The sequence below is a fragment of the Kogia breviceps genome, chromosome 10 (genome assembly GCF_026419965.1).
Source record: "Kogia breviceps isolate mKogBre1 chromosome 10, mKogBre1 haplotype 1, whole genome shotgun sequence".
NCBI classification, from domain to species: Eukaryota; Metazoa; Chordata; class Mammalia; order Artiodactyla; family Physeteridae; genus Kogia; species Kogia breviceps.
The window spans coordinates 104341523-104366856 of record NC_081319.1 but is presented as its reverse complement, the minus strand read 5'-3'; the positions used below and the strand labels follow the sequence as shown (position 1 = coordinate 104366856).

Below are 25334 nucleotides of genomic sequence, written 5' to 3'. Positions count from 1 at the left end.
ATGCCCCATCTAGTAATGCAAGTGGTTCACCTTTTCTATTAGCTCCTTTTACATGTGTCATAGTTATTGTGATGTCCCTATATGATAGTATTGTTACTGGGTCATCTCTGAGTCTCATTCTGTTGATTGCCTTGTTTCTTGACAATGAGTTGTGTTTTATTTTCTTGATCTTTCTGTATTTCATAATTTTGGATTGACTGCCAGACATCTTGTATGAAACAGGAGAGTCTAAGAAAAGTAATATTTGTGCCTAGAAACGGGCATGGTTTTTCTCAGGCAACTAGCGTCGGAGGTTGAGTCATGCTAGTCAGCGGTTGAGCTGGGTTTGGCTTTTCCTTTGCTGTGGTTACTGGAAGGTTGTTCTCGGTGTTTGTGCTCTGCCACCAGCTTTCAGCTGTCCCCATGCCTGAGTCAGAGAGGACCTCTCTCACATGCTGTTGCCCCTCCCCTAGGAGTAGAGACCGCTGGTGATTCTTTAGTCAGTTCTTTTCTAGGCTGGGGTCATGGGAAGTGGGGAAGATGCAAGGGGAGTGGGGTCAGGGTGTTCTTGGTTCCTGTCCACCTCCGTCTTGGGCCCCATGTGCCTCAGCCTTGCGGGTGGAGCTTTCTCAGGATTCTTTCTCCTACCCAAGGGGTAAAAAGGGGTTTTCTCCCCACACTCTCCTTCCCTCAGGTCTAAGGGCCCACAGGGTTTGCTGCCCCTCTCCAGAAGCCTGAGAGGTCAGGGCAGGCGGGTCAGTCTCCATACCTTTCCCCTGGGGGTGGCAGACCCCTTGCTCTGTGCCTGCGTTGCCGTGAGCGAGGCTGGGTCTGACCTCCCGCTTCGCCTGGGTCTGTCTCACGAATGAGCTTCTGTACTGTCACGCGAGCTCACGCTCAGCCTTCAGCAGTTCTTGAGAGTTTCGGCTGATGGCTTCTCACTCATTTCCAGAGGCCCTGCCTTTCCCCCGCCACAAGTGACGCAGCCCACGCACCCCACCTTTCCACAGACAGGCCTGTCTTTCCTAGGATTTCCGTGTATGTGGTTGCCAGTTACAACCTCAAGTCTCTGATGAGCTCAGGAAAAGTTGCCATTGTGTAGTTTGTCCAGCTCTTTAGCCAGCCTTTCAGCCGTGGACAGGTCGTTCTGCATTCTGAGCTGCTGATCTGTTTTCCCCGTTGGCTTTTGTTTATAATAGAACACAGTGTTTGCAGAGTTGGTGCTTAACGGGAGCCGGGTCTGGTGTGCTTTCTTAGAGCAAGGTCCGCGGATGGCCCCGTCCGCGGTGAGCCCGAGCCGGGCCGTGTTTGGCTTTGTACCGCCAGCCCCGTGGCCCACTGACCCTCCCGGGACGGTCAGCTCCTGCTCAGGCGTAGAAGCGTGTGTTCACTGCAGCACCGAGGCCCGGCAGCTGAACCACTGCGTCCAGAGTGGGAAGAGGGTGAAGAGCAGATCGTCCTTGTAGCTGGGGGACCAGGCAAGGGCTCAGGAGGTGAGAGGTCAGGAAGATGCTCCATGGGCTCTGCATGGGGCGTGTAAGAACACACCTCCCTGTTCCGTGTGCCAGGCCTGGTTCCTCGTAGGTCAGGTGTACCCTTCCGTGTCATGGGGCATAATCACAGCGTCCTTAATTACAGCAAACTCCCGACTTCTTTTTGAAGAACTTCCATTTGGTCAAATTCTACTGGATTTCTGTGATTACTTTTCTAAGATTAATTCCTAGATTTGGATTCATCAGAGGTTTTAATGTTTTTGATACAAGTTGTCAAACTGCCTTCCAGAAAGCATTTTACCACTTTGCTCTCAAGAGGACACACTTCGTGTGGGCCTGCTGTTAGGGGTTTTGCTATTTTGGAAATCAGTCTCGTGTGTTTCTCTTAATATTAGAATGCTTAACTTGATTGCTTCAAATTTCCAATGTGTGGACCTTAATTTTAAATTCGATTGAGAAAATAAAACCACAAACGTGTTTGGAGTCACTGCCTTTTTAGTACAAACTGCGTACTTTTCTCTGAGGAGGTGATTCTTCACACCAGATATTTTGAACTTTAAAGCTATTCTATGTTCCTGTGAGTAAATTTCCTTTAAGTAGTCATGAGATAAAGAAATCTTGACCAGAAAGAACTAAACATGGGCTTCCCTGGTGGCGCAGCGGTTGAGAGCCCGCCCGCCGATGCAGGGGACACGGGTTCGAGCCCCGGTCCGGGAGGATCCCACGTGCCGCGGAGCGGCTGGGCCCGTGAGCCGTGGCCGCTGCGCCTGCGCGTCCGGAGCCTGTGCTCCGCAGCGGGAGAGGCTACAACGGTGAGAGGCCCACGTGCCGCCAAAAAAAAAAAAAAAAAAAGAACTAAACGTAATTCTGAGTGAGCATATCACAAACGCTTAGAGCAGCTCCTGGAAGTTCTCTCTGGGTTAGAGTCTGAGCTTGCTCTCATGGTCTGAAAACTAACTTTAAGTCCACTTACAGCGTGTCTGGAAGGGCGGGTGACAAGCTCTAGGGGGCCGTCTCTTTTCCCCAGGCCAGCCTCTGCTCCGCAGCCAGTCTGACCTCACCTTCCTCTGGGCGGTTCATTCTATTCTAGGCCAGCGGCTGAGCTCTGAGGACAGAGGCGTCTCTCAAGTCCTCACAGCCTGTTTCCTTTTAAAATGAAATCATTTATTCTCATTTTCTTATGGTGCTTCCTAAATGCAAGGAAGCTTGGTGTTTCTCCGTCTGCTGGGCGGGCTGTCTGGATGGAGGTCCAGCCCCACCTCTGCACCAGGCTGGTCTGGGGGCTGGTGAGGGGCCAGTGCGCGCCCCCCCACCCCTCCCCACCGGGCACCTCTGCTTTGATCAGCTCTGCGTTGTAGGCTCCATGTTAGACTTCGTTTAGGGAGGAAAAAGTCTGTGGGTGGGGAAACGTTAGGAAAGCCGTCCCTTTTACGCACTTGGGGGACCCCGCCGAGTTTGCAGTCTGTTCTGCGTGTGTTGTCCTTGGCCTTTATTGGTTTTTGTTGCCTCTGGTTCGGGGAGGCTGAGTGTCTGTGTGCGGGGGTCTCTTGGTCTTTCAGAGACCCTCAGGGAGTAGCTTCTCGTGCATCCCTAGAAGTGCCAGGTTGTCCTCTTAAGCTGTAAGTGTTTTCTTTATGTAGAGTCTTCTTTTACTGGGGTTTCCAGCCTTGCTCTGGCCTCCAGAAAGCCAGAACTCAGTCTGTGTTCTGCTTTTAGTGACCGGCTACAGGACCTCCCTTTGCCTGCGGTGCCGTCACCTCGGCTTCGTCTCGTCCAGGGCGAATGGTGGTGTTTCCAGCCGACTCGCCTTCAGGGCTTTTACTGGTCTCTCCTGCCCATCAGCGTCTGGAACACACACTGATGCGGAGCCACGAACCTAGAGAGTCACGATAGCATTTGAGAGCACAGCTAAAATGAACACAGGTGCTGTTCTGGTCTAAGCTATTGCTCATTTAGAGATGAGGCGAGGGGTGGAAAGGAGGGCTGCTTTACGATGACCGTTCACGTGCAGAAGTTAAGAGTACCCTCCTCTGCTGTACTCTGACGTTTGAATACGTAAGACACTATGCGGGGAGCACGTGGAAAAGATGAAAAGTATAGATGACAGGTTCTCATCCCCGGCCTGTTGCTGTTGACGTTACAGACAGAAGGCTGAAGAAGACCTCACTGTGAACATCAGCAAACACCTTGAACTTACCCTTACTCTGGGTGATAATGTGTGCGTCCCAAGGCGGGGTTTGAAGTCTTGCACTCTGCGAGGCGCCCCTGCACCAGCGCTAGGAAATTAGCCCTTGAACGTTTTAGCCTAGACTATACTAAACACAATAAATATAGACTGTGAATTAATTTTATTTGCAGGAGAAGTTTGGTTGTACTCTACCTGTATCTAACCACAAGCATGTCTTCCTGTAATATGTAGGACTTGAAATTATTGGGCACGCTCTGTTAAAATGAAATGGCGAGATCAGATTGTAATTGATTAGTTCTCTCACTAAAGCAATAGTTGCAAAAACCGGTTGGCTCTAAAAGTCAAAATAAGCATTATAAAGAAAAGTGTTGAGGGACTTCCCTGGTGGTGCAGTGGTTAAGAATCTGCCTGCCAATGCAGGGGGTTGGGTTTGTTCCCCAGTCCGGGAAGATCCCACATGACACAGAGCAACTAACCCCAGGCACCACAACTGCTGAGCCCGCGCACCACAACTGCTGAAGCCCACACACCCTAGAGCCCACGAGCCACAGCTACTGAGCCCACGTGCTACAACTACTGAAGCCTGCGCGCCTAGAGCCCGTGCTCTGCAACAAGAGAAGCCACCACAATGAGAAGCCCGCGCGCCGCAACGAAGAGTAGCCCCCACTCGCCGCAACTAGAGAAAGCCTGTGCGTAGCAAGGAAGACCCAACACAGCCAAAAAAATAAACAATTAATTAAATAAAATTACTTTAAAAAAGAAAAGGGAAAATGTTGAGAGAATTCAGTCCAATGTCAAATAAGGTAGAATCATTTTTGCGGGAGATAAAATTTCTGTAGATATGATGAATAATAAGATTCCACTGCTGAGGAATCATACCATGTAGGTAGTTATTGTTATCCTTCTTATATATATATATTTTTTTGCTGTTAATCCTTCTCAGCACTAAAGAGGAATGTGGGTCTGATCATTTTCTGATCCTTTTTTTTTGTATTTAAAGTGACATAGTATAAAGGATTTTGTTAGGTTTTTTTCTCTCCAATATTTGACTTAGTTTCAAGGCTGTTAATGAGGAAATAAAATGCACCACATTTAAAGCACTACCTGTCTTATTGGATTTACTCTGGGAACTTAATCCTCATATGCTTATTTGGAATGATAGGATTTATATTGCTAGTAATTTTTCATTTTTTATTTTAGTTTGTCATAAGTAAAACTAAACTTAATAGCTTGAATTTGCACCTATAATTAAAGCTTGAATCACACTTGAAAGTTTTCCATTAACCTCTTCAAAGAATACACTTCACTTGTAAGGGTTTCCATTTCCTCCGTGTTCCTAACTTTGATTCTGAATTGTTGGTGCCAATAGCTTTGCAACTGCTTTACTGCCTTTTCGGTTGAACTCAGTAAAGATGATGCTTAAATTTCCTTTAGTCTACTGGGGACTCCTGTGCTTTTCTGGATCTAGGAATCCAAATCCCCTTAGGGATTAGTGCTTTCTGAGGAGCTCAGCTCAACTCTTGGAGCTGACAGAGGGCTCTTATATACATGATGGGGCTGTGGAGGAACGACCTTTGTACCAGGAAACTTCAAAACACAGGCAAGGACTCTCAGTGGTTTCTGGTGGTGCCTTGAACTCATTGTAGACGTTTGCATAGTTTATGGTGACATTGCTAATTGGAGTGTGTTTATTCCAAAGAACAAAAATCTTCAAGTTCCTTTTACTCTCCTCCTGTCAAAATGTCATCAGGAAACTGAGTAAAAGCAGGCTGGAGAATTCCCTGGCTGTCCAGTGGTTGGGACTCTGCAGTGCTTCCACTGCAGGGGGCACGAGTTCGATCCCGGGTCAGGGAAATAGGATCCTGCATGCCACGAGACACAGCCCCCCCGCAAAAAAACAAAACAAAACAAAACAAGGCTAGTTCTCAGGACTGAAGACACAGGCTTGGCGAGGCCTGGATCCTACCGTTGGGGAAGCATGTGGCCTCACGTGTATCTTCAAGCTGCAAGACTGGCCAGGAGAAAGTGATTCCCAGCAATAAAAAGAGAAACAAATAATGTGTTTGATGAAGATTTTACCTCTAGACTAAGAGCCTCGGAATCAGCTACAAATCCTTGTGCAGTTCGTCTGGATTGTATTAACTCATCCAACACTTGTCTCCTCTGCTTCCCTATCCCAGGAAAACCAAAGAAATTTAGCAAGAAAATGGAAGTAATCACAGACCAGTCCATGATTCAGATCTTCTCCAAGAGTTTGATTATAATTTCTAATTAAACACATTCTGGCTAATTTGGGAAAATACTAAATATAACTTCAAAAAATTAAACCTAGAATTACCATATGATCCCTTTCTATATCAACAGACACAGACGTGTATGTGTACAGATTTGTATATAATCCATAGAATTACCAATCCCACTTCTAGGTGTATATCCAAAGAATTGAATGTAGGGACTGAGGTATTTGTACGCTCGTATGAATACGAACGCCCATACAGCATTATTCCCAACACCCAAAAGGTGGAAACAACCCGAATGTCCATTGGAGAATGAATGGATAAACAAAATGTGGGTTTTTTTTAAAACTATTGGAATATTATTCACCTTTAGAAAAGAATGACGCTCTTACACAGGCTACATAGACAACGCGGATGGACCTCGCGCTGAGTGAAATAAACCAGACACAGAAGGACAGGCGTCATGTGATTCTACTTACACGAGGTCCCTAGAGTAATCAAATTCACGGACACAGAAGGTAGGAGGGGGGCTGTCAGGAGAACGAGGGGTTGGTGTTTAATGGGTTCAGCGTTGCAGGCCGGAAGGTGGAAGGCTCTGTGCACGGACGCGGTGATGTTTGCACAGCTGTATGGATATGCTTAACACCACTGAACTGGACACTTAGAATCGGTTAAAATGGCAAACGTTTTATGCGGTTTCTTACCATAATAAAAATTATGGTAAAAATTATGTTCCCAGTTCTGTTGGCTAATATTTTATCCAGGACTTCTGTTCCCCCCGCAAAATACACGCGTGTGTGTGTGTGAAGCAAAGCTAAGCTGAAGCCGTTTCGGGGGTGTTAGTCTGCCCCTTCCCCACGCCTGGCCTGGCGGCAGGAGTCACGAGGTGACAGGTAGCTCTGTGGTTTGTTTTCATGGCACAGGCAGGTGGGGAGGGGAGCTGCAAGCGGCCCCCTGGCCTGCTGGATGGGGGCTCCATGACCCCACGAGGGCTTTCGTCTCGTGGAACAGATTCAGTGAGACGCCGGGACCCCGCGTGCCGACGCGCCCGGGGTGTCCATCGTCCTGCCGTGGCCTCCACGTCCCGACCCCTGATCGCCTCCTCAGAAACTAGTACGATTGCTCGCCGGCACCTACCCCCTTGCTTTGGGGAAGAATAAGGGGAAACGTGAGGAAGAGTTGTCACTGAGTGGGAAGCCCTTCTGAGGGGAGGTGTGGAAGTATTTCCTCTCCTTAATGATATTAACCGCAAACAGTTACAAAAATTACAGACACAACCATTGGGCTACTTAGCGCTGAACGTGTGGGCCTGTGTCCTCTAATGCAGCTCTTAAGAAGATCAGCGGTGTGATCTCATCCATCTCAACTTCCAGACTCCCTGCAGGTTCCCAGACCTTGAGCCTTTGCTGTCTCCTTTCTTCCCCGCGCCCCCCACCCCAAATATTTGTTTATTTGGCCGCGCCGGGTCTCAGTTGCGGCACGTGGGCTCCTTAGTTGCGGCATGCGTGTGGGATCTAGTTTCCCGACCAGGGATCGAACCCCAGTCCCCTGCATTGGGAGCTCGGGGTCTTAACCGCTGCGCCACCAGCGAAGTCCCTGCTGTCTCCTTTGACTCGCTCGCTAAATTTGTTAATGGAGAAAAGCAGTCGTGTTGACTGTCTTTGAGTATTTCAAGTTTCTCTGCGTTTCTGATACCCTAACTGACTGTTCTAGCATCTGCCTGTCATCTCTCCAGTTCCGTCACTTCTTGTATCACGTATTCTTTCTCTTCTTTTCATTTCCTTATTTGTCTGTTTCAGTCGTGTGGACTTTAAGTACCTCCTCTGCTTGGGAGGAACTGCCCCTGCTGACCGGGTCTTGGTCCTCTGACCTAAGCTTTTCCCTGCGGGAGTCCTGAGCTTCCCGTTCAGACAGCAGTGCCACATCTGTCGGTGTGCAACAGAGTCACGTGGGAGGGGCCCCGCTCCCCTCCTAGAAACCCCAGGTGGCTGAGGATGTGGCCCCAGGAGCATTTGTTTTTAAGCTGCTCAGTGATGCTGTTGTGAGTCGGTTTGAGAATCTTGGACAGCAGAACATTCATTGCACTTGTCATGTCAGGTGTTACACTACTGTATACCTCTTGGTTCATAATCTTTGGTTTAATTGGGCTGATCTTATATAGGTTTTAGGAAATTATAATTAATTAGCTAAACTTTATTTAAAATTACATAGTCTCATTAATTGCCACTTTTATCTCAAAATGTTATTTTTCTTTTTTAATCTCCTCATTGCTTTTTCATACTTAATATTCCTAGATTGGTTCCCTCTGGAAACTTAGTTATTTAACAAAATAATTTCAATTGAAGAAATCATAGCTTGTGTCCTTTCGGTCAGTTTTCAGAATGCTTCCTAATTCTAGGTACTCTTAGATTTGTTAACTAATTCATTTCACTGTTTTCCATTCATCTGCCTTCAATACATTTCTAGCATTCATGAGCTGTTTCGTCGTGTCAAGGAATTCTGTGTGTGCTTCATGCACCAAAATGGCTTTTATACATCCTCCATCCTTAGGCATTCTTCTGCTCTTTAAAGAGTGAGTTGTTCGCCGTGTGTTTTCCCCAGTGCAGATTCTGTGCCAGTGGCCACTCGGTACAAAGTTGTGGAGCAGGGCGCCGTGGCCCTGGCTCAGTGAGGCTCCGGCTCACCTTGGGAAGCTGGGGGGCAGGTGGTCCTGCCTGGATCCCGGAGCAGATGGTGGTACCTGATTGATCCCCAAGAGGGGACGTCAGAGACACGAAAGAGACCCGACTATGGAAAATCTTGCTTATTCACCTGATGCGTTTTTATTTAAGTTGGGTTTTGTGTGTGTGTGTGTGTGTGTGTGTGTGTGTGTGTGTGTGTGTGTGTGTGTGTTGGTTCTTGTTTTGTAGGGAAAATGCTTTCATAAAAGGTTTGAGGAGAGCTCTTGTGGTTGTGGCCTTGGTCACAGCCAGTGTGTCGTCAAAACTAGGAGGCAGAGAAGCAGTGAGGCTGATGGAGGTCAAGCTAGCGGTGAAAGACTGGAAAGCGGGCGGATGGAGGAAGCCAGGGCGGGGGGGGCCAGGGGCTGGACGTGATGTGAGCGTGCAGGACAGTGACCACGGGTCTGTGCCTGCCCGCTCCCACCCCCGCGGGTCTCCAGCCGAGAGTCGGGACAGGGACCCGGCAGCCTGCTCTCCCCTCCAGCCACCCGCCTCCCCAGGTGGCACCAGCCAGCGAGGGACTGGTGCCACCATCAGCATCAGCCTGCTGATGCTGCTGAGAAAGCAGGAGGCATGCTGACCGGGTGCCAGGGGCTCGAATCTCAGGCTTATTTATTGGGTCAGGTGTATCCCAAGTGTCAGAGGCAGTGCTGGGTGCCCTCGTGCTCTGGGGAGTCACCTCTTAACAGCCCGAGGTGGCGAGCGTCCAGAGGGCTCAGCGGGGGTGAAGGGGGAGGACCAAGTCCAGGTTGGGGCCCAGAAGCACAGCCCAAGCTTTCTCACGGTGGGCGCTGCGGGCACAGGTGCTCAGATTGTCCCTGATATGTCAGCCGTGTTGGAGCAAAGCATCACAGGAGCACTGATGATATGTTACTGTCTCTTATGAAGACAGCCAAGAGTGAGAGCCTATAAACTTTGAATCCGGGGATCCCCATGGACAGGGAACCGTAACTGAAGGAGTTGCAGCAGAGACTTTTATAATGATTTACAAAGGAGTCATCGAATGTGTTATGGAAACAAGGGATGCTAATGTTTAAAGCCTACCTTTAGTTCCATGTTCATTTGAAAAGTTTTCTGTTAATGGATTCAGTTTGCAGAGTATATAATCTGAATAAAATGGTAGGCTTTCATATTATTAAATAGGATGAGGTTCCGTGAGTGTGGATAACAGCATTTTGAAATGTTCGACTCCATAAAGGAGGGCTGACAATTCTGTAGACACTGTAGTGCTTGCTCTCTAACTTTAGACTAAAGAAAGTAATGGCCGTGAACATCCAGGAGGCCTAGGTCCTTTTCTTCTTCCAGCCTCCTGGGCCCCCTCACCTTCAGTCTGCGTTCCCAGGTCAGCATTTCCCCACAGCGTGGAAGTCGCCTCCAGGCAGAAGACCCAGAGGGTCGTGGGGCTCACCTGCCCCCTTCATGCTGGCAGCACGGTCGTGCCCTGCCTGTTGTCTGGTGTCTGAAATGGTCATGTGGTGGTTTGTTCTGTTTTCTGGGTCTCCCTGGCCAGTGAGGAAGTCCAGACACCGTTTCTCTATCATGGTTGGAAGCACATTTCACGTTAGAGACATGCTTTTCGAAGCAGTGAATTTTAAAAATTTATTTATTTATTTGGTTGCACCGGGTCTTAGTTGCGGCTCACAGGCTCCTTAGTTGCAGCATGCAAACTCTTAGTGGCGGCAGGCATGTGGGATCTAGATCCCTGACCGGGAATCGAACCCGCGTCCCCTGCATTGGGAGCGCAGAGCCTTAACCAGTGCGCCACCAGGGAAGTCCCTTTTGAAGCAGTGAATTTTAACAGCTTAGCAGTACACGTTTGAGGGTGTCTTTCTTTTTTTTGTTGTTGGCTTCATTGGGTCTTCGTTGCTGCGCACGGGCTTTCTCCAGTTGTGGCGAGCGGGGGCTCCTCTTCATTGTGGTGCGGTGGCTTCTCTTGTTGCAGAGCACGGGCTCTAGGCACGCGGGCTTCAGTAGTTGCGGCACGTGGGCTCAGTAGTTGTGGCGCACGGGCTTAGTGGCTCCGCAGCATGTGGGATCTTCCCGGACCAGGGATCGAACCCGTGTCCCCCCGCGTCGGCAGGCGGATTCTCAACCACTGCGCCACCAGGGAGGGCCCTGAGGGGATCTCTTTTGCTCTTAGAATGTTTTAAAAGAAAACCGTTTTTCGGGAGAGAGACTGAGTGAGTTTTTCCTAGCTGGATTTCACTCCGGTTCCTCGTAGCTTTCGCCTCCTGTGTTTCCCTCAGAGCCTGGGTCACACTGTGTGTCGCACGATAGTTTCCATCGGGGAGGATGCCTTTTCCTGAATCTCAGTGTTTGCCTTTTAGTTGAGTCCTTAGCAGTGGCTTCTGCTCTGAGGTGTGGCAGTCCTGCCCCCGATTGTCACGAGGCTGGGTGGGCTGCAGGCCGCTTCCTCTGAGTGCAGGGGGCTGGGCTGAAGGGGCGTTGGGGTCCCCGCCCCTCATCTGCTTGGTCAGTGGCGACCGCGTGTTCCGAGCACCGGGGGTGCGGCAGTGAATGAGACAGACGGGGACCCTGCTCTCAGGAGCGTGGTGACGTCCAGCCATGGAGCGTAAGTAAAAGTCAGGTGAGACAGAATGAGCTGGGCTGAGGGGCACGGCTAGGGAAGCAGACTGGGGCTGCGCGGATACTGACGGGAGGGCCGCCGGCCTGGGCACCGGGGCTTCCCCAGGAGCTGCTGCTCAGATGAGAAGCAACGGGCAGCCGTCAGGAGCTGTAAGGCCAGAATGTTCTAGGCGGAGGGAAGCGGGAGCCCAGAGGCCCTGGGGAGCACAGACCTGGACGGGCGCGTGCGCCACGAGGGACGTGGCCCAGTGCCGGCGCCTGCGAGTCTGAGGCCGGTCCTGCTGTGCGCACTTCTCCACCCGAACGGGGTCCTACAGGTGGGTAACAGAGGGTCCCGGGGGTCGTATTGGGGTTGGGGGTTGAGCCACCGGCAAGATCACAGGCTCTGCGATGAGCAGGGCCCGAGATGGCACCCAGAGCCAGCGGAGCTCTCACAGGGGCGTGAAGGCCCAAGTCAGCAGTGCTGGTCTGCACGACCCAGCAGAAATCCCCGGCTAAATTTGCAGAACCGCGGAGGCTCCGGGGGACTCGCTGCCTCAATATGTTGAGCTTTTTCCAGAGCTCACGTATCAAGTATCAAGGCTACATGGACCCATAGCCTAGAAGCCCTGCTTTTGTGGAAGGAAGCCACCAGGGAGATTCCTGGCGAGCTGAGGAACGTGTGGCTTTACCCTGCGAAGCAGGAGCAGGTCGGGGTGCAAGGGCTGATCCGAGGCCAGCGGCTTTGCCCTGGTGGACGGCGGGCACCCAGCACGCAGAAGGCTTCCCCGTGTCACCAGGGTCATTCTTGCTGCTTTGACACAGCACCTGTTAACTCACTCAGGGTTGGTAACATCAAGATCCAAACGCACCAGCAAGCGCCTCCGCGAGACCCTGCTCCTCCGGAAAGTGCCGGGGCGCCCTTCCTCGCCCGCCCCCTCCACCCGGGGCGGGTGGCCTCCCTGCCTGCCTCTGCGTCGGCTTATTCCTGATGGGACCTCCTCTTAGGCAGGGGAACCATCACTGTCTGTCACGTAAATAGCAGTCCCGCTCACCTGCAGCTGTTCTTCTGGGGTCCTTAAAACTGCATTTTAGCAGATTCTCGGTTTGGACGCTTATGGTTTTTGCATAACAGTTTTTGTCTGTCGTACATTGAATCCTGCGTTCCGGCTTCTGCCCTCCAGTGAGACGACTTCCCGGGTTTAATAGTGGCCTCTCGTTCCCCACCCCACCCCCGCCCCGTGACCTCTCCATTCCCCTCCTTCTCTCTGTGGCACATACGCCACTGTTGACACCGCCTCGTCGCGTGGCACCTCTCCCTCCCCGTGGGCAGCCCGGGGCTGCCTCCTGGCGCTGCGCGGGGCCCTCCCCGCACCCAGACGGGCTCGCTGCGCCCTCTCCCCGTCACTGCCCCTACTTCGCAGCTCAGCTGTCATTTCTGGACGCCCACTCGGCTTACCACGAGCCCCTTCACTCTTCACTTCAGCAGTAACTGGAGAAAGCCACATTTCCCTGTGACACCCCCCTGCAGATGCCCCGTCTCTGGGCACCAGGCTCAGTGGTTCAGCCTCATCCGTGGCCCGTTCCTCCCTGCACCCGGGAAGTTGTCCGTTCGCGTGGACTCCAGCTCAGGGCAGATGGGTGGAGGAACGGTAGGCAGAGAGGGAGGAGTGGGGACAGCAAGGACAGCCCAGGCGAGGCCGTGACGGGCGTGAGGAGAGGGCGGCGCCAGGAAGAGCAGCTCAGGGTGCAGAGGGCGGGAGAGGTTGGAGAACGTCTGTGCACAGACGGGAGCGTGCGGGGACCTGGTGGAGGAGAGGCTGAAGGTAAAAGAAACAAAGGATCCTTGCTGGCTTCCTCAGAAAGATTGGGCAGTGCCCTGTCTCACCGGTAACAGCTGATCCGATGCTCTTCCCATTACAGATCCTTTAGAAACTTACCCTGCAGGTTGGCCAGCACGTTGGAAGGGACAACAGAAGCCACGGTTATGCGTTGCAGCACCATTTGTAGTATCAAAAAATTGCTGGTAAAATGCATGACAGAAATCCGAAACGCTGTCTAATATGCCACCTTTTGTGTTTGTTAAAGGCGGGTGAGGGAGAAGCATTTAAATTCCTATTTGCTGATATACACGTAGGGTACACTCTGTAAGACACCTGGAAACCAGACGCAGTGGCTATGGAGGGCAGTGGGTCGTGGGCTGGTGGGGGAGGCCTTTTACCATGTACCTTTTTATAGTCCCAGAGTCTTGTACCATATATGTGTTAGAACCTCGCCCAGATTTTCCCCAAAATGAATTTATTTTGAATGCTAAAACCCTCCGAAGTAGTTCTGCTAACAGAAGGCAAGTCGACCTGTTTAACCAGGGAGATGATCTGACTTCTCTAAACATCCGTTCACAAGTCTTCTCCAGCGGCTGCAGCTTATCTTCTTTCGCTTTTTTGCAGGAAATATTTCTGACTCATGACTCATCCTGCTCTTCTCCTCAGAGAACTTCTCTCCTTGCTCACTTTATTGGTAAAGCCCGATCCAGTTCCTTGCATTTCTTTCCCTTTCTTCCTCCACCCGAAGGCGCTGTACATTCGTTACCGGGTTAGATAATATCTAGGCAGTTCACACCGATAGGAGCATAATCATTTGCCTTTAACACTGGAACCCTTAGCCTGACATCTCTTGGTAACTCCAAGAAGGAATCCAACTCTTGACTTTATCGTAATAAGAAACACTGAGTTCGGAAGGCCGTGTCTTTAAGGCCGAGGGTAGCCCGGCAGCCAGGCTGACGCAGAGCAGCCGACAGAGGGGGGAGAATTAGCGGGACGTTCTTGGTGGCAGGAGAGCGCGCTGTCTCCAGCCATTGAAAAGGCTGTTTGAAAATGTAGTAGAACTGGGACCATGGACGGAGTGGCCCGGGGGGGCTGGTGGACCCGCAGAAACGGGGGTGCTGCCTCGTGAGTCTGTATGCATGGCTCTTCATCCAGAAGAAATTTCGGCTAAGCGGCAGGTAGCTCGGCTGTAACAATAAGATATTTCGTTGAGTCAGTTTCTACTTTTCTTTCAACTTCTCAAGCCTGGAATACGTCCTCTTCATGAGACCCATTCTAGCTCAGTTCCGTTCCTCAAAAGTCTCAAATTTTGCAGCTTCTTTTCAGCACGTTCCTTCCCACCTCTGTTTTATTAGGCGGGATCAGCGCAAGGGCGATTTCCTCGTCAGACTTGGAAGGCACACAAACGCCTTTCAAAGTAGCCTCTCCAAAGGTTCTACTTTTTAGGCTTCCTCAATTAACACAGTCGATCCTGGGGCTGCCGCAAGCATTTTTCCCTAATTCAAAGGCGAGTTGATGGCAGGACCTCACCGACTGCTGTGCTCTCGGACCCCTGGCAGGTTCCTCCCCATTCATGGACGCGCTGACGGCCAACGGGACCACCAGCCTGCAGACGTCGGTCACGGGCGTGACGGCCGGGAAGAGGAAATTCATCGACGACAGACGAGACCAGCCCTTCGACAAGCGGCTGCGTTTCAGCGTGAGGCAGACGGAAAGCGCCTACAGGTACAGGGACATCGTCGTCCGGAAGCAGGACGGCTTCACCCACATCCTGCTGTCCACGAAGTCGTCCGAGAACAACTCCCTCAACCCGGAGGTGAGCGCCGCCCCTGGGGCTGCCCGGGGCCTCCGGTCCCTGCTCTCCTGCGCCCTTTCTCACCCCCATCCCCACCCCGGGCTCTTGCACCCGACGGTGGAGGCCAGCGCAGTGCCGCAGGCCTGCTCCCCGTTACACGTGGGGACAGCGTGGCCCGGCGTCCTGCTCGGGGCTCTGGCCGTGAACGGGGAGGTGGCGGTGGTGCCCCTGTGCTTCCACCTCCCGGCGAGGAGCTCTTCATCCGTCGGGGGTGGAGGGGGCGGAGGGCCTCCCTGAAGTCACGTGTAAAGCGTGTGCACATGCCATCCTGTAGCTTTTGTCGGGTCCCAGAGCTCTCTGTTCAGGCAAGATTAAAGAGCCCCAGGTCCAGCCTTCCGAATATCTCACCATCCTTCCCGGTCGGTCCCAGCGCTTCACGTAGTGGAACTTAGAGCCGCAGTGGTGCCGCTGTCACTGATTGTACCCGGTCAAGGTACAAACGCATTTGTCACTGATCGTACCCGGTCAAGGTACAAACGCGTTTGTCACTGCTCGTACCCGGTCAAGGTACGAACGCACTTGTCACTGATTGTACCCGGTCAAGGTACAAACGCGTTTGTCACTGCTCGTACCCGGTCAAGGTACAAACGCGTTTGTCACTGCTCGTACCCGGTCAAGGTACAAACGCGTTTGTCACTGATCGTACCCGGTCAAGGTACAAACGCGTTTGTCACTGATCGTACCCGGTCAAGGTACGAACGCACTTGTCACTGATCGTACCCAGTCAAGGTAGAAACGCGTTTGTCACCGATTGTACCCGGTCAAGGTAGAAACGCGTTTGTCACTGATCGTACCCGGTCAAGGTACGAACGCACTTGTCACTGATCGTACCTGGTCAAGGTCAAGGTAGCCTCCCAGGATCGAGGGAGACTGCTGCTCGCAAAGGCTCGAAAACTTAGTTCTGTGAAGTATCTAAAATCGGAAGTGTTTGAACCTGCACTGTATCATGCCTAAAATTGTGAGTTCTGGTAGTTGTTTGTTTCCTGCTTGTGAACAGCGAGGTCAAGCCTTTTCTGGACGAGGAAACCAAACCACAGAAAGCTAGTGTGTCTGGCCGGGATCACGGGACAGACCGGCCCAGGGCTGGTCCCCGGTGCGTCGTTAGGCCGTTGGTTATCTGTGAGTCCGTCCCGGAGGCCGTTGCAAGCGGTTCGCGCGCTTGTGAAACGCCTCCGTGCCGACGCGCTTGTTTGTAGTGCCCTTACGCACTGAACTTGGGGCTCTTCTGTCCCGAGTACGGAGGCCGGCGTCAGATGAAACCAAACTAGTCGTCTGTTTGAACCGGTTGCATGTGCCACCTGCTGTCCAAACTGTAGAAGTGCCAAGGGGATATAATATGTAACTCACCCACTGAGAGCCGCAAGGACTGGACCGTTGAGTAACTCAGATTCACGCATCTCCCTAGTTACACTCCGCTCGTAATTTGTTATGTGATGATACTCTGTCCCCATCGTTCCCAGTCCCTGGTTTCAGAAAACAAGAAGCTTGCGAGTTACTTGGTAGATACAGGCAACAGTCGGGCTGTAAACGCGCTTTGCGCGGCTCGAGGTGGCCCGGGAGTGAGACGCTCTCGGCGTCGCCTCCGCGCCCGTTGACTGCCGGTGCCTTGCAGGTGATGCGGGAGGTGCAGAGCGCCCTGAGCACGGCCGCCGCCGACGACAGCAAGCTGGTGCTGCTCAGCGCCGTGGGCAGCGTCTTCTGCTGCGGCCTTGACTTCATCTACTTCATCCGGCGCCTGACGGACGACCGGAAGAGAGAGAGCACGAAGATGGCCGAGGCCATCAGGTACGCACACCTGGTCCGCCGCGAACGCCGGCGCGGCCCGGGCCCCGTGGGGCGGGTCTGGACGGGCCTGCGAGGGGGGCCTGCGTCTCCTCCCCTGATACTCGCCGGTAGCAAGAGTCGGTCAGATCTGTCTCTGCTGTGGGCCTCTTGCCCTGAGCCGAGGACTCGTGTCAAGGTTGGCTGGAGCCCAGCACGCGCTCGATGCGGGGCGCTCCAGGGGCAGGGTGCAGGGTAGCACGTGGCCGGGGTTTCGGCCGTCCACGCCCCGTGTGCTCTGCCGCCAGCCCTGGAATAAAGACACTCTCTTTTTCACGTGGTAACTTACCGTTTGCTTGACTCTAAAATAAATCGGCTGGACTTTATGACACGCTAGTTCCGTAACATCACATGAGAAGGTTTTTTCAGTACAAGCAGTACACACGAGTTCATCCTGAGTTCCAGCTACACATAAAACTAGATGACACAGATACACGGAGTTCCCTTTCTTTCACCCCCTGTGAGGCATCCACTGTTTGTATGTCTTCCCCAACCTTTTTCAAACATTTTCAGATGTGCATATCACACACACACACTCACTCTCTCTCTCTCTCTCTCTCTCTCTCTCTCTCTCTCTCTCTCTCTCGACGCTTCGCGTCAGTATTTGGGGAGGAGGGGCGACTCGATGCTAAGTTGTGACTTTCAGGGACGATCTGAACCGATCCGCCTTATTTTTAACTGGCTGAATTGTGGGGAACGGCACCCAGGCGGGTATTGTTGGCCCTAAAGCTGGGGGGGTCGTGAGGTTTAGAACCTGGAGTCCTGGACTTCTGATCTAGAACGTAGCTGGTCTTCAAGGCATCGTCTTGTGTTCATTTTGGGCGGGTTTGTCCTTTTCTTCACAAGACGCGACCTCGGAGCATAGTTAGCTTCCAGTGCGGGGGCGGGAGGTGCACCATCTGGCCCTGAACCGAAGAGCAGAGCAGCCCGCCTTCCCAGCCTGACCCTCCAGCAGGTCCCAGTGGTGTCGGCTGGGCCATGTGAGAACCACACCCTCTGGGTCCCGGGAGGCCTGCTTGGCCGTCTCCCCAGCTCGCGGCAGGAGAAGCTGTGCAGGCCTGTGTCCGGGCCGTGTGATGCTCTTGTCGGGTCTCACGTCTCACACGAGCCTGTGAGCTTCTCATCCCTCCGTCCCCCAACTCATGCCATCTCGTTCTGTGTAAACTCAGGAAATATCTGTGTTTCCAGTTAATCAGTGAGCTGTCTGAAATCACAGACCAAGTCCAGACCTGGGGTTCCTGACCCCGGGCCCCGCGTCCCTGCCCAGCACAGGCTACCGCAGTGACCCCAGGCCAGGTCTCCTCCGGGAGAGCTCCGTGGTTCCTGGGCTCCTCCTGCCGTCAGGGGAAGACAGGCTGGCCCTGGAGCCCAAGCCAAGAGCACCTTCCGCTGTGTTGTTCCCGCAGACTTCACACAGGTCCTGCGGCGACAGCCACCCTGGCCTGGCGTCCAAGGCACCGTTAAGCCTTTGCAGCACACGGTACATAAACCCAGGGCCCCCGGCCGCGGGGAGAAGGCCATCAGCGAATTCCAAGTCACGGCGATGCCCACAGAGTTCACATCTTGGTGTATTGAATTCCATAGAAGTAGATTTTTCTGTTGCTCAAATATGCAGTGTTTTGAGTAATTCCCCCATTTATTTTCCATTTTAGAAACTTCGTGAATACTTTCATTCAGTTTAAGAAGCCTATTATTGTAGCCGTAAACGGCCCAGCCATTGGCCTCGGAGCGTCCATACTGCCTCTGTGTGACGTGGTTTGGGCCAATGAAAAGGCTTGGTTCCAGACACCCTACACTACCTTCGGACAGAGTCCCGATGGCTGTTCCACCGTGATGTTTCCCAAGATCATGGGAGGAGCATCTGTGAGTACCTCTTCTTAAAAAAATCATCTTAGAAAACTTCCTGAAGAAGTCTAGTTTGGTTAGTGTTTTTCTAAATATATACAAGGTGTCATTCTGGGGGGACTTTGCATCAAATGCACTTGTAATTCAGTTCTCGTTCTTAAATCATGAAATCACACTCAATTCAGGAGCTCCTGGAAGGTTTTCATGGTTTGGTTCATAGACTGTTTATGGAAGAGGCCCTCCTGCCATGAGGAATCTCTGTCTCTGCGTAATTAACACCGATACCCACGAGTAGTAAACACCCAGTTTGTGACCCAAACGAACCAGAGTTTGCAATCTACAGGTTCTTGACCTAATAACCTGAAAGCTGCACTTTTAAGGGAAAGCATAAAGGAGCAAAGCTGCTTAGGATGAGAGGGCCTTTCCCACAGGATTGCGGGGTTACTTCTTAGCTGTCGAGTCCACCAGTAACGAGAGTTTGTGTTTGCGTTGCAGCTTGTGGTTTGTAGAAAGTTCACGTTGTGTTCCTCACTCCTTGAGCCGTAATCGGGCACGGGCTGGGGTCCCGGGCTGGGGCTGCAGGCGCAGGCGCTGAGGGGGGCGCAGGCACGCGGCCGCGGGAGCTCTGGGGCACCTGTGGCCTGGGACACGCGCCCCGCCACGGGCTGGAGTGGCCGGCTGCTGTGTCCGTCGTCGCTGAGCTCGGGCTGCGGTGTCTCCAGCGGCCGGGCAGCCAGATCCGGGCGGCACAGCCGTGTCCAGCCGTCGCCCTTGTCCCGTGGGCTCCACCTCCTCCTGCCCGTGTGCGGGGCCGCGCGCCTGGGTGCAGGACTCCCCCCTTTCCTGGGGGAGACGCAGAGGAGGACGAGGCAGGTGCCTGCCTCGGACGTGGGCCACCAGCTGACGAGGAGAAGGATGTTCGCATCCGCTCGTCGTTGACGGTGGAAAAAGAGTAACTGCAGTTGAGAGAAGTAGGCGTCCTGGGCACCCGGGTAACGCTGGAGCAGCCCTGGCGGCAGGCACCGCCCGCACACGCCGCGCCGCGCCCTCCAGCGGGCCCGTCGGGCGACTCGCCGAAAGGCCGAGGACCCCTCGCGGCCCGGAGGGGGCCTGAGGGCTCGGGGCGGGGGCCTGGGTCAGAGGAAGGACGTCGGCGGGAAAGCGGGCCAGATCGGCAGAGGGTTCGTGGCTCAGTCGTAAGAGCGCCGTGTTGCTGGTAATTTTCTGGTTTTGGTCACATCGCGAGGCGTCCGTAAGGTGTGACCGTGAGGGAAGGCTGGGGGACGGGCCCCAGGAGCTCGCCGTGCTGCTTTTATCATCTCTCCGTAAGTCTAAGCTCACTCCCAAACAGAACGTTTAAAGGGTTTCAAGAAATGTAAAAGAGGAGGAGTTACATGGGACAAGCCGCAGGCCCTGTGGCCACATCTGGTCTCGCCCCCCCCCCATCTCCCTTCCTGCTGTAGCCCTCTAGCCACCCCCTGCCGCCCTCAGTGGCCATCCTGCTAGGCCCTGTGCCCGCCCAGGCCTGAGCCGCTGCCCCGGTCCGTGGGTGCACCAGCCACTCGGTTCACGTGGTGGACGCTCCCCCTAACCAGGCCTGCCCTGGGGAGCCGCGTACAGCCAGGCGCCGCGCTTCCCCTGCGGGCCAGTGCACCCCGCCGCGGGGGGCAGGAAGGCCGCGGAGGGCCAGGCGCTCCCGGGACAGCAGGTAGGGGCGAGCCTGTTCCCGTGAAGAAAGCCAGGCAGCAAGCATAGCTCGCGACTGGCCCTCACGGCCCCCAGGCCTGAGAGGGCAGAAGAGGGAAGGAGAGACGGGCTGGGGGGAGCAGTAAGTGACCCCCACGTGGCCGAAAACGATGTTCAGGGAAGTGACGGTGCAGGGCTGAAGTACGCCCGCCCCATCGCTCCCACTCCAGACGGCCCGGGGCCCGCGGCGGCCGCGTCCACGTCCTCCATCCGAGCTCAGCCCCGGGGGAGGGGGGCGGTCAAGTCGGTCTTGAGAACGTGTTCCACGCTCAGTGACCAGCTTGTCGTCTTGTCTGCACCGTATGCAGTGGAGTGCGTAGAAACACGAGCTAGGAAACGGGACCCGGCTCCCCGCCCTACGCTGAAAGGCCAGTAGATCCGCGGGCATCTGCTTTCCAGCCCCACCGGTGGTTTCCAGGAGATGCACGGGTCTGTCAGCTGAGACGTCTCAGTAACAGCAGGGCCTTTCATCACAAGGGTTTTACCTCTTTTGGAAAACAGTATGTCTTACCGGAGCCTAGAAGCTCGTGGACAAATCGTCTTCATGACCATCAGTCTTCAGGATAAACTACGGAGAGGAAATTGTCACAGAATAGAGTGAGGTTTCTTTGTCAGATAGATTCTCTCCTTTCTCCTTATTGCAGCATCCGAGCCTGTCGTTCGAATGAGATAAAACCCATACATGTTCTGTTGAGACCTGAAAAGTGACCTAAGTCCAGGACCAAGTTTTTTTTAAACGTGTGTATATGAAATTGATTTTAACATCTGCAGATGTGAACTCCTTCCATCATGTCCTATGAAGTAACTGTGGTCAGACCCTCTTAAGCAGACTTAAGTGGTCGCCCGGGTCCTGCAGAGTTTATTTTTCCCGTGTGGATGTTAAGCGTGGCTGCCAAGTTACCCCGCAGCAGAAACCTCGCTGCCCTTGGAACCTTGCTCTGTGTACTGAGCAGAGTCACCCGTTGGCCTCTCTGACATAGAAAACGTTGTGTAGCAGTTCTGTGCCTGGTGCGAATCCCTAAGACCACAAATCGCCATTAGCCTCGCTTACGCCTCCGTTGCCTGGGAAACCGGTTTGTGTGTGGAATGAGTTCACCCGTGGGAATGGCCGGCGCTGGGTGGTGGCAGGCGGGGAGGGACAGGCCAATAACTTCAGATCTATAGCGGAGAGACCTGCTTCAATTTAGATTCCTTGGCTCTGTCCAGGTGATTCTGTTCTATGTCATAAAATAAGACTTCTACATCTTCTTGAAACCTCGCCAGCCGGTAGGTCCTTCCCCTGTTGACGGCACCTCCCGTGTCTGACCTGCACACAGTCTGAACTTTCAGGGGCTGAGTTTTCGGGCTGTGTCCTCCCTGCCGCGACCTCCCGCGTCTCACGCGCCATCCTCTCTTCTTCCTTCCAGGCGAATGAAATGCTGCTCAGCGGACGGAAGCTGACGGCGCAGGAGGCGTGCGGCAAAGGCCTGGTCTCCCAGGTGTTCTGGCCCGGGACCTTCACCCAGGAAGTCATGGTCCGCATTAAGGAGCTCGCCTCCTGTAACCCAGTCGTACGTCCAGTTCCTTCTCTTCCGCGTGTCAGTGCTCTCACCGCGACCTTTCCCTGCAGGGCGCGCACAGGGGGGCACCCACGGCTGCCTCCACGTGCGACGCCGGAGGCCGGGCTCGGGCCTCTGCTGACCTTGCCCTCCCTCTGCAGATACCGGGAGCCAAGGAGTGCGGTTCAAGCCGAGAGTCTGTCAGTTAAGAGTGTCTGCAAAATGCAACGTTTCTAAAGTTCTTTACGGTTTCCAAAGCCCGTTTGTACAACCGCATTATTTATTTCTCCCTCAGTGGACTTTGGTTTTTGTTTAATAAGTGTGCTGGGTAACAGTCTTCTAAGAAAATTGCATTTAGCAAATCACAGGGTGAAATGTTATTTCATATTAACTGACACAACTCCCATCTAAGCTGTCCCAGGCATCTGACAACTTGTTAACGCAATTAAATTCCGGTTAGAAAACTCCCGGGGCGGGCCTTCTCAGTGAGGATCACAGGCATGGACAGGGTCCCCGCAGCCGCAGCTCAGGCCCAAGGCCGGTCGCACTGCCGGGGCAGGGCCAGGGCGTGGAGAGGAGCACAGCCCAGCTGTGAATTAGCTTAACAGCCCTTTGAAGTGGAGAATTTGTTCCAGTATCCACAGTGAATGAGATACACATTATACCTATACCGGGCCTGACACGTATCGTGAGATGTTTGGTCACCTTCGTACCAGGTTGGCTAACTGCCTCCGTAAGCTTGGGGGCAGCGAGGAGCCAGCACTTGCAGCCACAGTCCCCGCTAACTCACAGCTCCTTGTCTGGCGCAGGTGCTCGAGGAATCCAAGGCCCTGGTGCGCTGCAACATGAAGCTGGAGCTGGAGCAGGCCAACGAACGGGAGTGCGAGGCGCTGAAGAAGATCTGGGGCTCGGCCCAGGGCATGGACTCCATGCTCAAGTACCTGCAGAGGAAGATCGATGAGTTCTGACGGCCGGGCTGCCCCAGACGACCCTGGAGTCGCATCGCGCAGGCCGGCTGGGGCTCCCCGGGGCGCGGACCCACCCTCACAGCCTGAAGCAGGTTCACGCGGAGCTCACGCTTGGAAGCAGGACTTGAAACAGCCAAGCTATTTATTACCAAGGAGTTTTTAAGTACTGTAACTTTAAAATAGATATAACGACACAGCTCCTTTGTCCAAACATTATTTTATACTTAATACACACACGAGTATAAAAGTATAATTGTGAGCTCTGGGCTGCTCTTTGAGGCTCTACTTTTTGTTATCTTTGGCTAGTACTGTATAAAAAAGAAGTGTGTTTTCCTGGTTTGGGTGTCAGAAAAGTCTGGAATAATGTTTGTTTTCCTTGTTTTTTCCTTCTAGAAAACAGAATCTAAAGAGGTGTTAGCCCTCCTCGCCCCCACCCCCCACCCCCAAATAGAAATACGGAAAGATCCAAGGCATGCCCTTGTCTCCAGGAAGGTACAAAACCTCAGAGATAGAAAATTCTCAATCGAAAGGAAGACTTATTCTTTTAGGATAAGTATTTCTGATTAAATTTCTGATGAATATACCCCCAGACTAACACACGCCTAGGATTCACGCTGAGAAATCAGTTGGTTCTGCCCTCTTTCTTAAATATGTCCGATTCTTACCCAGTTAACAGGAAGAAACCTCTCTCTCTCTCTCTCTAGGGGAAAGCTTGTTTTGCAGTGTTAGCGAATGACTGAATAGCTAAGTATGATCTCTAAGTTATAGGGGGTTTATAATTAGTTTTTCTGACCCATTTGAAAAAATAACTATATAAGTGCTTCTTGTTGCTGGGTGAGAACTACTTTATATACAGTTTTGGTTTTCTATTTGCAGATATGATTGATGTATTACACCAAAAATAAAGTATTTTTATGTTTATAAAGTGTAATTTTTAGGTTCACTTAGAATATATTTTATTTAATAAGTTAAAATTCTTTTGGCACACTATTAAATGCAGAAACTCCTTTTTAAGAGAAAGAACTACCTTATATCAACGTTTAATGTTCTTAGTCTCTGCTTTCATGTCTACACAATATACCAAGTACAGGATGCTGTCCGAGAGTGCCCTGTGTAAATAGACGTCCGCATTCCCTCCAGGAGTGGGGACCGATTCCTGATTCCAGACGCCTATCATTCGGTAGGCTTCTGAGCTTGCAATCATATTGAATGTATGAAGAATGAAATAAAATCAAAACCTTATTTTTGTACAGTTTTGAAGTTTATACTTAGAACCGACCACCTCCCGGCCTCGTGGAGAGCTGTACAGCGTGTAAATCTGCCTTTACCATGGATTGGCTGGTGCAGTATTTTTGCATCTGTGGGACCTACTTTTTTCGTTCAGTAGTTTGAACTATATATAAACTGTACAATCTGTAAAGTTTTTATAGAATAAATATTCAGCTGTGAAAACTGGTTAAATAAAACTAATATTTCTTAACACATTTGAAATGTTTCTCTGATAATTCTTCACTTCTGAAGCTCCTCATGAGACGTTTGCATTTTGTGTGAAATATACACACGGGCATATCACATTTGACAGTTTAACGGAAACCCACGCCCACAATGTAACCAGAAGCAGGTGGAGGGCAGCTGGCTAGGGCCACCCCACGGCCCCTCTCGGCCAGAGCTGGGAAGAGGGGGAAAGCCTCTGGGCCCAGCAGGAGCCCAGAGCGGAGGGCTGGGGCCAGGGGCTCCCACCTGCTCGTCCTTCACTTGGCTTTTACACTAACACGGACAAAGGGTGAAGGAAACTGTGTTAGAGAACTGGCGTCTACCAAGTAGTGACACACGTCACAAAAGAGGGATAGTGGGGGCCACAGGGCTCTTGTCCGCTGGGTCTGTCGCCGCCTCATCTGCTTCCCCCAAAGCCCGGTCCGATCAGCCCCTCTGGTGGCCTCGAGAACATGCCAAGGGGGCCCTGCCCTACGCGGTAAGGGAGAGGCTCCAGGCAGATGAAACAGTCCTCCAAGTGCCTTTAGGCCCTGGAGTAAAGCCCAGAACTTGAGTGACATCATGAATCTGTGACGTTGCATGCACGTGTTTAGATTTTTTTTTTAATAAATTTATCTTATTTATTTTTAGCTGCATTGGGTCTTCATTGCAGTGTGTGGGCCTCATCGCGGTGGCCTCTCGTTGCAGAGCATGGGCTCTAGGCACACGGGCTCAGTAGTTGTGGCTCGCGGGCTCTAGAGAGCAGACTCAGTAGTTGTGGCGCACGGGCTTGGTTGCTCCGCGGCACGTGGGATCCTCCCAGACCAGGGCTCGAACCCGTGGCCCCTGCGTCGGCAGGCAGATTCTTAACCACTGCGCCACCAGGGAAGCCCACTTGTTTAGCTTTATACGTGAGGAAACAGGCTCAGAGGGGCCAAAGGCCCTGCTCGCCATCACACAGCCTGGGAGTGCGCTGGCCCCCAGGAGCAGCAAATGCTCTCCAGACGCCAGCGCTCCTCCCTCAGCACCCTGACTCACCAAAATCAACCTGAGATAAAAACCGGCCACGGGTAGTGCAAAGCA

General features: G+C 52.7%; 1 protein-coding gene across 3 annotated transcripts in view; it reads left to right on the top strand.

Annotated features, from left to right (window-relative positions):
• The window catches only part of CDYL (chromodomain Y like), a 146329-nt gene extending 122067 nt beyond the window's left edge, over nt 1-24262 (top strand). For all 3 annotated transcript variants that reach the window (XM_067006822.1, XM_059078025.2, XM_067006823.1), the window contains 5 exons: nt 14565-14821; nt 16473-16645; nt 18334-18544; nt 21679-21822; nt 22620-24262. In XM_067006822.1, coding sequence (XP_066862923.1) covers nt 14579-14821; nt 16473-16645; nt 18334-18544; nt 21679-21822; nt 22620-22778 — 930 coding nt within the window. In that variant the 5' untranslated portion in view covers nt 14565-14578 and the 3' untranslated portion in view covers nt 22779-24262. The remainder of the gene's footprint in view (nt 1-14564; nt 14822-16472; nt 16646-18333; nt 18545-21678; nt 21823-22619) is intronic.
• The last annotated feature ends 1072 nt before the right edge of the window (nt 24263-25334 follow it).